General features: G+C 41.9%; 1 protein-coding gene across 2 annotated transcripts; it reads right to left on the reverse strand.

Annotated features, from left to right (window-relative positions):
- Positions 1-922: 922 nt before the first annotated feature.
- Positions 923-11,407, reverse strand: PCMTD2 (protein-L-isoaspartate (D-aspartate) O-methyltransferase domain containing 2). 2 transcript variants are annotated; one of them, XM_027813630.2, is made up of 5 exons: positions 11,273-11,407; positions 6,395-6,497; positions 4,435-4,606; positions 3,337-3,460; positions 923-1,799 (listed from the first exon to the last, which is right to left on the reverse strand). In XM_027813630.2, the coding sequence occupies exons 3-5, from the start codon at positions 4,486-4,488 to the stop codon at positions 1,417-1,419; spliced, it is 561 nt and encodes a 186-aa protein (XP_027669431.1). In that variant the 5' UTR covers positions 4,489-4,606; positions 6,395-6,497; positions 11,273-11,407; the 3' UTR covers positions 923-1,416. The 2 variants fall into 2 exon arrangements, with proteins under 2 accessions (XP_027669431.1, XP_055577729.1); XM_055721754.1 differs by lacking the exon at positions 11,273-11,407 and adding an exon at positions 7,787-8,189.
- Between the last annotated feature and the right edge of the window lie 395 nt (positions 11,408-11,802).

The raw sequence follows: 11,802 nt of genomic DNA on the forward strand, positions 1-11,802 counted from the left end.
CAAGGGTTTCTTTCCAGCCCTTACCAGTTTAGGCAGACTTTTCAAACAGGCTGAACCAAGCAAATTTCCTCTTCTAAACACCTGTCTCCTTCCATCACCATTACAGGAAGACTTGGGAATCAAAACTAGAGTTCACATCCACAGAACTGCAGAGTGGAAAGTCCTCCTGTATGACACTGTTAAAACATCTACTTAATTGTTGCAGGAATAAAATAACTTACCAAGTCGATCAGCTTCATTCCACCTATGGTATGCTCTGCATACCTGTGTGCATCTGTGTGCGCACAAGTTGTACTCTAGCCATCCTGCTACAGCAGAGGCACACATGTGGGAACACCTAAGCACTGCATCAATTTGGCTTTCTAGACTGTTTTCAGGTTCTACACCCTCTCCACAAAACTACACTTGGCTTTTTAACCAGGACACAAGCTACCCTGCTCAGGCTAACAATCTGCACCTCACTCTGTTCAGCCCAGCAGACGTAAGTTATCTCACACAGCAGCAAAATTGCAGATTTTGCTTTCAGCATCAGTTTTTATAAACTGACTGCTCTGCATCTCCTCTTTACCCTCTTCCCCATTCAGAATTACTCTGTGAACACTTCCAGAGACAACAGTCACACCCTGACTACCCTAGCATCCTGTCAAAGCTAATCAGCTTTGCAATTCTTCATTTGCCTCCATCACTTAAAAAAAAAAAGCCACAGAAAAAACCACCCCCTGTGCATCTCAGACAAGTTCACTAGAACAGGTGTTTTCCATTAAGAAAACCAATATTCTGCAAAACATTTTTACCTTTTACTGAAAAATTATATATGGTTTATAAGCAAAACTGAGACCAACCAAAGTGGAGCTGATGCTTTCCTTCTCATTCAAAACCTGGATGCCTCAAGGGTAACGCCATAAATTCTTTCCTTTCTGTAAAAGTTGTGCTTTTTCAGATTACTGGAAGAAACAAGATTTGCCAGGTTAGTTTTTACTAATAATCTTCATCCTCCATTAAACGCATACCATGGTAAACACATGGCAGGTTTAGTGGGAGGAGTGCAGACAACAAAGGTCTTTGGGGAACTGCTAAGAATATTTAAAACCTGCAATTCAGTAGAGCAGCTGTGAGGTTTTTAGAATCTCTCTGTGCAGTTAGTTTCAGGGAATTAAACCCTTTCCATAAGCAGCTGAGCATTTCACCAACTTGCTTCCTAAGGAATTCCTGCTGTAGAATAAAACTATAGCACACAACCGAGAAGAAAGAAGAAACTCAAAAAAGCTATAATGTTTAAGTATACAGCAGCCACATTCCCCAGCTAGCCTACTGCCTTGGGTGGTCATATTAGCAGGCAAGCAAGTGGTACACATTTGTCAAGCCCTAAGTAGTACTTTATTTTCTGCCTACTTCCCACTTTCTAGAAGAAGGAAATTACTTTTCCCTGTAATAAAGCAGGTAATATTTCAAAGGATCAGGCAAAGGCAGACTCAAGACCTTTTCTCTCAGAAAGTTTACAGGAGGATCTGGCTTTAGTTCAGAGGGTTTAGTTTCTTCCTCTTCTCGTCTCTCATCCTCGATATCCTCACAGTTGTTGTTATCATCTGATGGGTTGGAGATACGACTAGCGAAGACCTCTTTGTCCAAGAAAACAATAGTTTCCATGCGACGGCGACGCACACGTCTTCGTTTAAATCTTGGGGGGTTCTTCAGCCCATTTCCATTTTTGCTCATTGTTTCTTGATGTATAATTTTTTTAATGGTTCCTCGGATGGCTATGCGAGCCAGATCCTGGAGGCTGCGAACAGCCACTGGGGCTAAAACAAAATGAAAACCATGAACAGATATGGAGAAACTCCCCTCAAGAGTACTCATAGGAAAAGTTGTATTTGCTCAAATTAAATCAGGCCACTTGAATTCCCTGCTGTGATTACAAAAACAGCTCTATTCAACTCCTGTCAACTCAGATAAACTGTATTGTAACTTTCCAAACAAAATCTAATTATGCATTTCTCTCATTAACTGAAAAAAAAAAGAATGGGATGAAAGAGGAGTTTCATATTTTGATGTCAAGTCCTCACGATTATTTTAAGATACACATGTCTTAAAGATTATAAGAATGCAGAGTTAGTGACTGAAACTGTGACTGTTTAATAACTTCGAAAAAGATATTTTCCTACTGTAGATAACTAGACCTGAAGTCTATTTAATTCTTCCATAAAATGGTTTTTCTATTGTGAAGTTAATTCAGCTTTGCCAAGTTCTTCACTTATAAAACATGAGTACTATTTATGCTCTTCAAAAACTGCTTCAGACTTGGTGGGTGAAGACAGGCTAGAAATCATCTGGTAAAAGTAATTATAGAAGCATACAATAAGTTATTGTATTAAAATGCCTCCCACATTAATGGTTTGGAAGACTGTTCTGTCTTCTGCACTTATTTGCTGCCAGCCCATAAATGCACAAAGTAACTCATGCAGCATAAAGAAAAAAAAAGTACAGATGCACATGCATCCATGTACTAAAATGAATTAAAACTGAAACAAACAAACCCCCTGTCTTCTACTGACACACTTCTTGCAACCTGAATGAACCATAAAAAAATAACATGTAACATATATGCAAGTCTCACAACAAAGCCACCATACAAAGTATGCTGAAATACACACTTTATGAACTTTACAGCACTATAAGGACTGCTTACTGAGCTGCTTTTTGTCATGCAAAGACACCTTTCCAGAACAAGAACAAAGCCTCATTAATCTCTTTATGGAAGTATCTCTGTCTTCATGTGTTCTTAAGACGCCTCTCCACACTGATGGCTTAAAGATTGAGGCCACTGCATATGACCTGCATTTCAAACAGCTAACCAAAAATTGCACAACTTTTATCCCTCAAGTTCCAGGTTCAGGGTTAATTCTGAATTGCTGGGCAGTGAAAGCCTTTGAGTATATATTATGTTTGTTCAAAGGTACTGCTTGTGTATTTTCCATCACCATACCGCAGTGCCCAAGAACCATGACAGTACGTGATTCAGGATTAAAACAGATGTCTGCATGTGCAAAAACGATGACCAAACACCCCACAAAGTTTAGGTACAGTTTCACAAGAAATCATTTGTACTTAGAATCTATTTTATGCATTTCTGATTCTTGCACCAGGCCTCCACAGATATGCTCAAAGACAGACTGCGATCCAACACAGGACTTACGACAACTGTTCAAAGAAGGAAGCAATTGGAAGTAATTTTCCTCAAAAATATCCATAGGGATGTTACATCTAAGGAAGGAAGGTGCAGCTTAGAGCCAAACAGCAGAAGAAACCTCCCCCATACTCAAGAACGTCTGTACTCACGCAAGTGAACAAGCCTTGATTTTCCTGAATCTGCGTGGTTAGGCTGAATCAAAGGAGCAAAAGAAACAGCAAGAATCTTCTTGGTCTCCCAGGCAGAAGGGCCAGTACGAGTTATCTTAGTCAACTAAACCAAAACAAGGAGATTATTGTCCATTGTGTGAACTATAGTAAGTTTTCTGAACAAAAAAAATAAACAACTTTTCTGCCCAGACAAGTGGTTAAAGTACTAGAAGCTACAACAGTAAGTTAGGTAATAAGGAGAAACACTGGTGAGGTTTGGGGGGTTTTTTTGAGAAAAACTGAGAACTCCTTACAGGATTAGCCCCAAGTAACTTCATCTGCTGCGACAGAGTATGAGCACTGGCAGTTTGGGTCACCCTGCTTTCCCACGTCTTCCTTAATTCTGAATTCTAGAACAGCTACATGTGACCACAGAGAACATGTCAGTCACTGATGAACATGCGCTCTTGAAGGAAGTCTGCAGGTCACTGGCTTTGTTCCAGCTCAAATCTCACAAATTAACTCACTGCACAGCATCTCACTGGGAAGAAACTCTGCTCATCTCAACTACCCTGACAGAGGTAAGAGGTCAGACACCTACACCTCAGCCACTCAAGTCCATTAAAATAGCACACCTTTACACCAAAAAAATAATATGAATTACAGTCTTGAGCTCGCACACAGGACAGTTTTCTACTTTTACTGAAAGAAAAAAAATAATCCACTGACACTTGTAAATAGGGACAACTTGCACACTTTGATAAGCCAGTTAGGGTGCAAAATGTATTTTTCCATTAAGTATAACACTAGATTTATAACTTGAACAAAGCCTTGCTTAGATTTTTCTGCTGCATGGAAGTACATGAGCAATTAACAACAGACTGAAATATGCAAAAGACCGGCAGAACAATTAATTTCTTAAATATTATCAAGTGTGCAGAGTTCAGTTTCCACTCATTGTGAAAACTGGTGCACTTAATACTTCAACCTGCTACAAAAAGGGCAAACTGAAGGAAAACTAAAGGAAAAGCTGTTGACTAAATCGAGATCAGAATTAAGAATAACTCAAAGAGAAATATGAGTAGAAAGGCACTCAACCTTCTCTTCTAGAGGCATGACAAGAATTCCCCCAACTTTCAACAGGTTCTTCATGTAGTCTTCATGTTCCTTCTGTACTCCAGCACCACAGTAAACACGGTCATACTGAGTGCAGTCCGGGGAAATCTCTAAACAATTGCCAGTAACGAAAGATGGCTCACAAAATTCAAATCTGAAAATGAAGATGTGTATCGTACAAGAATATTACAATTTATCAAATGAATTACTTTCATGATTATGAAACAGTGATAAAAGCACTTAAATAACCCCAACAGTTTCACAGGATTTCTCCTTCAAAGCCTATATATTCTAGATGTTAACCACAGCTAGAAGTCTCAAAACCACAGAACAATGAAGTGAGAATTCTAGATTACAATCTCCAAAGGATAAGGATGCGCATTTTCAAACTTAAGCTGCAAAAAACTCTTCAGAACAAGGTTTTTTTAGTCACCTGATGCTGACCCCATTATAATATGCAAGTATAAATATTAGACCTGCAATTCCAAATATTAAAGTCCTGCACCAGGTTTGGTGGGGTTTTTTTTGTTTTCATTTTCAAAAGCTTTTAAATGGTTTTCAGATGTTGTGGGGAACTAATCACCTGATGCTTCAGAACTATGCTTTGCTGAAGCCAATGGAAGTTTTGCCATTAGCTTCAAAAGAACTGTGATTTCACCCTTCAAAAAAAAGAATTTTTGCCCATAAACACTTCTGATTCAGTTTAAAACAATAATGAATGATTCTACGATGCTTCTGGTTCTCCTACATGCTCCAAAACTACCTAAGTTTTAAGCCCTACATTAAATAGCTGATTTTCATACAAGCTGTACAACATATCCATTCTTCTACTGGTATCTTGGGAGGCAGCTCAATATAGCACCTATTTATTCCTAAACACTTCCTGAAGCTTTCTGGTTTTGTAAAGTGTGCTAGACATTCAGAACAGCCAGCTAAGAGTTCCTGCACATGGTGTTCTAACAGCATAACCAAGCAGACATTTCTCTCAGCAATGCCAATTTTCCACTCATGTTGACTTTTGAATTCAGCTCACTTTTGCTCCATGGCTGTATTTGTCTGGAGAGAGAAGGAAAAAAATTGTCTTCCTTAAAACACCTACACAAACAATAGCAATGTGACTCTGGAAAAAAACCACCATCATCTATGCGCAACCACCATCCACACCGAAAACTTTCGGTCTGCTGCCAACATCAAGAAAATACAGCCCTCTCATCAGTAGCTCTCCAGTACAGCAGTAACGGCACAAGGCTGAGTGGTTTAAATTCCAACATGTAATGACTTTAATTTTCTTCCTCCCACGAGAGGAGGGCTATCAGGTATCCAGAGATGCTTCACTTCCCTGTTTGAACAAGCTGTGAGATGGATCCAAAAAATATGACAGCTACAACTTTTATTGCTGAGGTTACTATTGGCAATGGTTATCTTGCTGGAAAGTTATTACTTGTGACAGCAGCAAAATAGGTTCCAAGGAAGAACATAAATCAAATCCCAAGTAGTTTTAGTACCAACTTAATCATCATAAAACTACCTTCATATTTTAAAACACCCTATTTTTTCTTTCTTCTCGGATAAAACATACTAGGCCACCACAGAAATCAGTTCATATTCTTCTGATAACCATGCATGTTCTCAGATCAGAAATATAACAATTATTGTTATTTGCAAGTTTCAGGTTATTTTAAAATGCACTTGCAGGTAACAAGTAACCTCCTTCAGCTTCCTCTAAGCTCTGCAACAGCAGCACTGCTATTGAAAACACTGCACAAATTTCTGAAACACCCCCACAGTACCCATCAGCTTCGAAGGTCACACACTGCAGCTCAGGCAGCCTAAGGAGCCAGAATCCTCAGATTACCCTGAATCCAGAGCTGCCACATGGGAGCAAGAATGACATAGAGCCAAAGGCACAAAATAAATTCAAATGGACATTCTACATTCTTACTTGTCAAAGCTGTCACTTGTTTTAATGAAGAAGTCCAATTTCTGCTTCGCATATTCGATCACATCGGAATGAAGCTCCACACCATGGTTAACACCAAAAGGACCTGCAAATTGAGAACGTCAGGATAACGGTTACATGCAACAACACAAAATCCAGCAGGATGAATACAGTTTTGGTTACTTCTTGTAACGGATCACTCCTCGAGTGTCAGACAGCCAGCACTTGCACAGGGTCACCTATCTTAGTACCACAGTGGGAACTGCAACCCTATACCTGCAATTTTTGGCAGAAAATGAGGCTGTTTTGCACAATTGATCTTGAGTCATTTGCTCTTAACTATGCAGGAAATTCCTCTGTAGGATGGAAACACTGATACTATTAATGACCACCTGGAAAAAATTCCAATGCAGAACAATATCCTGCATATTTTGAAGATTTTTCTTTTTGAGGGACTCATTATGTTATTTTTATAACCCCTTGCTGATATCCTAAAAACCTCCTCAAAGGAATCAGGAATAGTAACCACATATTGCACCTCAAGTAACAGCAAAAATGAACTGGAAAATACAGCAGTTGTTAGCTCTCACACTTTATTCAGAACTGACTTGGTAACTTTTCCCAAAATTTGAAAGAATTCAAAAGCCCTAGAGTTACATATTGGCATCCTAGGTAATCCCAACAAACCCAGCAGAAACCCACGAATGGGAGATGGCAGCAAGGCTCTATCCTGACAACATACACTTCAACAGTTAAAATTCTTGACGCTCCCACAAAAGGAAAACATGTACCCTACAGTCATTCGCTGTCTATCCTGGCAGCACAACTGCTGACTAAAATACTTAAGGGTGAATTGCAATTGTATAATTGCACTTTGATGCATTGCTTTGAGCCTATGGTAGATGTGGTCACAGTTAGTTCCGATGCGCTTTCCAGAGACTATTCCCACCTCTTTGTTGGTAAGTCAAAACTGAATCTCAAACATGTTTCAGTCTAGACAGGACAGTGTAAAAACAAACAAGGCACAGAGCAGCTGTAGTCACAGGTTTCTGCAGACATCTCAATTCTAGTTTAAACATGGCACTCCTGCTTTGGAGCTGTGCTCTTGCTCAAGGGGCAAAAACCCCAAGTTTACATCCAGTCCTGCAGAAACCCACTAAAGCCACCTCTGCAATCATATTGTTGCCTGTTCTGAACTGCCACAGAAATCTGGATCTCATCCAGTTCCATAGAGAAGGCTGCAAGAATCCTGATAAATTGGCCAGTTGGATTACTGCATTCTTTACTTTCCTAGCTACATTTCAGCTTCATTACTTGAGGAATGCTTCATTCCCAATCTCAAAACTTTTCTTCTAATCTAACATAAACAGTTAACATGACTGAAAAGGTATTTACCCAAGATGAGTCCAACCATAGAACTCAGATAACCAGTGCCACTGCCAAGATTCAAAAATGACAGCCCTGGTTGCAGATCCAAAGCTTCCATCACCTCAGAGTAAATGCACGGTGCTGAGAGATGAATATTTCCATGCTTCCATGCCAAGTCCTTGTAGGCATTATCTTTGAACTCTTCTAGGTAGTAGTCTGCTCGATCAATGGCTCGGAACGCCTGCTCTACCAGTTCTGTCCGGATGTATTGTGCCTCCTTCAGGTTATCAATTAATTCATCATTATCTTCTCCTGCACTCACTGCACCTCCCATCTTCAACAGTTTTCTACAAGCACAAAACTAAAAGATAATAAAGGAAGGTGAGGTATAAGACATGCACTTCAACACTAAATTATGCTGCCGTATATGAAGTATTAGAGACACACCTTTAGGTACTCTAAGGACCACCAGCAGCAGAACAAAATTACCACCAGCACTCCCATTCAAACAATGAAAAAAAAATACAGCAGATCTGGCATTTAGTACCTGACACTAGTGGGGAAAATCGCAACAGACAATTCAAATGTGCAATGCCTGTCTTCAAACACTACCAACATTTTACTAGCATGTCAGCTTTTCCCCTGAACCCTTTCACACAAAAGGATTGTTCTAGCTCCTATGCTTATAGGTCACTTTTCATTGCAAATCCAACCAACAGTGCCACTTTGGCTTGCCTGTCATAATTCTTGCCACATGCAGACTTTCTACCTCTTATAGTATCAAGGGGAAATTAAGAGACTAAAATACAGGCAGCAAGAACCAGAAAAATCTCAAATTACATTTTCTTTGAAAATCATCAGATGCTGATTTCACAGAGGTCAAAAATATTCAGACCTAGAGTACAAGCTTGCTTACTTCAGCAACTGCACTTTCACACAGCTCATCTTTAGAGCCTGAGCCACTATCATTAGTAAAGCTCTTAACAATACAGACAACATCTGCAGAGAGAATTTCCACTGAAGCCTGTGGAATTTCTTAGGTCCTCTTAAGTCCTGGATGAGCTAATCCCCAACTTGAAAACTCTTCAGTGACACAGATTTATGAATTACAAAATATTCTGGCTTCACCAACATGATCATCTCCAGCAACCTATTGAGTCTTGTTGGTTTGGGGAAAAGAAAATCAGGCACCTTCCTTGACTCTGCATTATACTAAGCATGGCTATATACTTCATGTAGTAAATTATCTACAGGTTGTAAAGGAAAAAGCACAGAGGGAGAAGAACATGGAAGAACTTTATCACTCAAAATTTATCTAGCTTTTCTTCCCTTCACATATCTTAAGAGGAAAAAAAAAACTTTTCAGAAAACAAAAATGCTTTTTTTTTAAAAAAAAAAAATATCACTATTTACAATGCCTTTCTCTGCTCACAATCACAGAAGCAGCAGCTTTGGAGTTCATTCCTGGAATCAGAAGATCTACCTACAGCTAAATTATTGGGGTTTATTTGCTACATTCAGCAAGAGCAAATTACACACTTTCATTTTCAGAGGAAACAAAGAAAAGCTACAGAAGTCTAAGGAAATTTCACAGTTATTCAAATAACATATCATCCTGATTACCTGTAGAGACACATAAAATAAGACATACTTAGGCAGGGAACTTGAGCTAGTTTTTAATACATTCACGTCTCACACGCATTAATCCAGTTCCAGACCATTAATAAAACTTTTTTAAAAAAAGTACCACCCCTCTCCTTTCTGTAGTTACTCCTTCATTTTCTCTGCAAAAAATGAATGTGTTTTATTACTTCACAGTGGAAATGTATCAAGTTGAAGGCTCACGTGGTTCATCAGCCAATTTGATTCTTTCTTCTTTTTTTCCTCCTCTTACATACACCACAGCTCATTTCATCTGCACATATAGGATTGCTTATATCATTGATCAGTATGCTTTATGCAACATTTTGCATTAAAATACTCTCTTCCCCAAGGGTATCAATTCCCTTGACCTTCTTTTGTATATTTTGTTCATAGGCTTGCTTCTTCCTTCCACTTGAGCAATTCTGCTACTAAAAGCCTACATTTTCAGATTTAAAGTATGAATAAAAATGTGTGCCTTTAACAGTGTTCCACTTTGGATCCCCAACAAATTCTTTCTGATGTATGCAAGCGCCACTGGGACAACTGGTCCGACCTGGTTTTAGCTCAACTATATGATCAACAACTGTTACTCCATGTTTTACAACATGGAAGACATTTTTCTAGTGAGATTAAGGAATATCCATGTTGTGACAGGCATCAGTCACTTCTGAAATATTCAGTTTTACTGGACCCTAGCTTACTTCCAATAAAATGCACAACATAGAACTCTGACCTTTAAATTCCTCTTTGGCTAATTCCACACCTTTGTTTAACCTTGTTTCCCTTTTCCTAGTGGAAGTAGCAAACAAGACTATGAGTAGGACTTATTTTTAACAAACTCTTTAACAAGATCCTCTTCCTCCACAATTAGCCCAGTTGGCCTTTTCACACTTCTAGGTAAAGCACGTATTTCCATAAATTTGAGCAGAGCCAAAGTTCACATGCAAAAACCATTATCACTAGCTGATCACAACACAGGTACCAAACCAAGCAGCCTTTTAGGGCTGAAACATCCCTTCAATTGCACATTGCCATCTTCCCCTTTAAGAAAAGCAAACCAGAAAACCAAACAAGTCTGACATGAGAAGCTGCATTCAGACGCCTGAAACAAAACACTGAAATTAAAGCAATTTCTTCCAAGGCAAACACCAGCAGATGCACAGGGGAGGACTCAAAACAACATACAAGGCACAACAATGCAGTTCTTCACCCCAGCAGATTTCCAGGGTAATCCCTGCTCTGACATAATACCCTCAAGAAGGAATAACAAAGGTGAGGCTATTTACCGACTAAAAAAAAAAATTACAGTTAGCACAAGCTTTCAATCCGATCCTTTCTAACCCTCTCACACAACAAATTAAAAAGCCCCGCGCCGCACAGCTCAATCACTACCTGCGTTATCAGGCTGCTGCGAGGAAAGTGATAGAGACGAGTGGGAGGAAGGTCTAAGACAGCCTGACGTTGATATCCACTCACACACACACACACTCCCGCGCTTTACCCCCACCTGGGTGCCCCCGGTCCCCGCACAGCACCGCTGCCCGCAGCCCTCCCAGGGCCCCGCGCCGCCGGGGGAAGCACAGGCCGCCCTGACGGGGAGGCGGCGGGCGGAGGCCCGGCAGAGGGCCCTGCGGCCGGCGGGGCAGCCCGGCGGGGGCCCAGGGCCGGAGCCAGGCCGCAGGGCAGGGCCGAGGGGGGCAGCAGCCTGAGGCGGCGGCGCTGAGGCCGGGGCTGAGGTGAATTGGGGGTGGGGTGGGAGGCGGGGCTGTGCTGCAGCGGCCCGGTGAGGTCAGGTCGGGTCGGGTCGGGTCGGGTCGAGCCGGGCCCTGCCGCACGTCAGCGGGCAGTCTCCTCGCCCTCCAGCCGTACCTGAGCAGCGGGTCGGTTCGATGCAGCCCAGCCCGGCGCGGCCCGCTCCCCTCCCGGGCCCGAAGGCGCAGCCGTCCCGCCGCGCTCCGCAGCTGTAAACACTGCCCAGCTGAGCACCGGCCGCGCCACTGCGCAGGCGCGGCGCGCACCACCGCCGCGGGAAGGGGGGGCAGGGACCATACCACTGTTGCCCGGCGGGGGGCGCTCTCTAGGCTGTACCATGCCGACCCGGCGCGGGGGGGAAAGTTGTACCACTGCTGGGCCCGGGGGCAGCGCTGGATACCTGAGGGGGGCCCGTCCCAGTGCGGGGGCGGCCGAGGGGCTCCGGTCCCCATCCCAGCAGGAGCTCACCCTTCCCTGCTGGCACTGTGGCCTGAGTACGCACAGGGCCTGCGTATGGGACCTACTTATGGGGCTTATGTATAGGGCCTACATATGATTAGTGCTACTGACCAGGCCTTAATACAAACCACAGCACACAATGCACTAGGCCTACAGGTCAGAGCTAAGTACAGACCGGCCCTAAGTGC

The sequence above is a fragment of the Falco cherrug genome, chromosome 10 (assembly GCF_023634085.1).
Source record: "Falco cherrug isolate bFalChe1 chromosome 10, bFalChe1.pri, whole genome shotgun sequence".
In the NCBI taxonomy this organism is placed as follows: Eukaryota; Metazoa; Chordata; class Aves; order Falconiformes; family Falconidae; genus Falco; species Falco cherrug.

What these genes read in the sequence shown, in the direction of transcription:
- PCMTD2 (XM_055721754.1), bottom strand. Translation starts at nt 8,093, where the DNA reads ATGGGAGGTGCAGTGAGTGCAGGAGAAGATAATGATGAATTAATTGAT. An exon ending in TATGGTTGGACTCATCTTGG is followed by an intron (nt 6,498 to 7,786) that starts GTAAATACCTTT and finishes CTCAATTTGCAG; the next exon opens with GTCCTTTTGGTGTTAACCAT. An exon ending in ACAAGTGACAGCTTTGACAA is followed by an intron (nt 4,607 to 6,394) that starts GTAAGAATGTAG and finishes CTTCATTTTCAG; the next exon opens with ATTTGAATTTTGTGAGCCAT.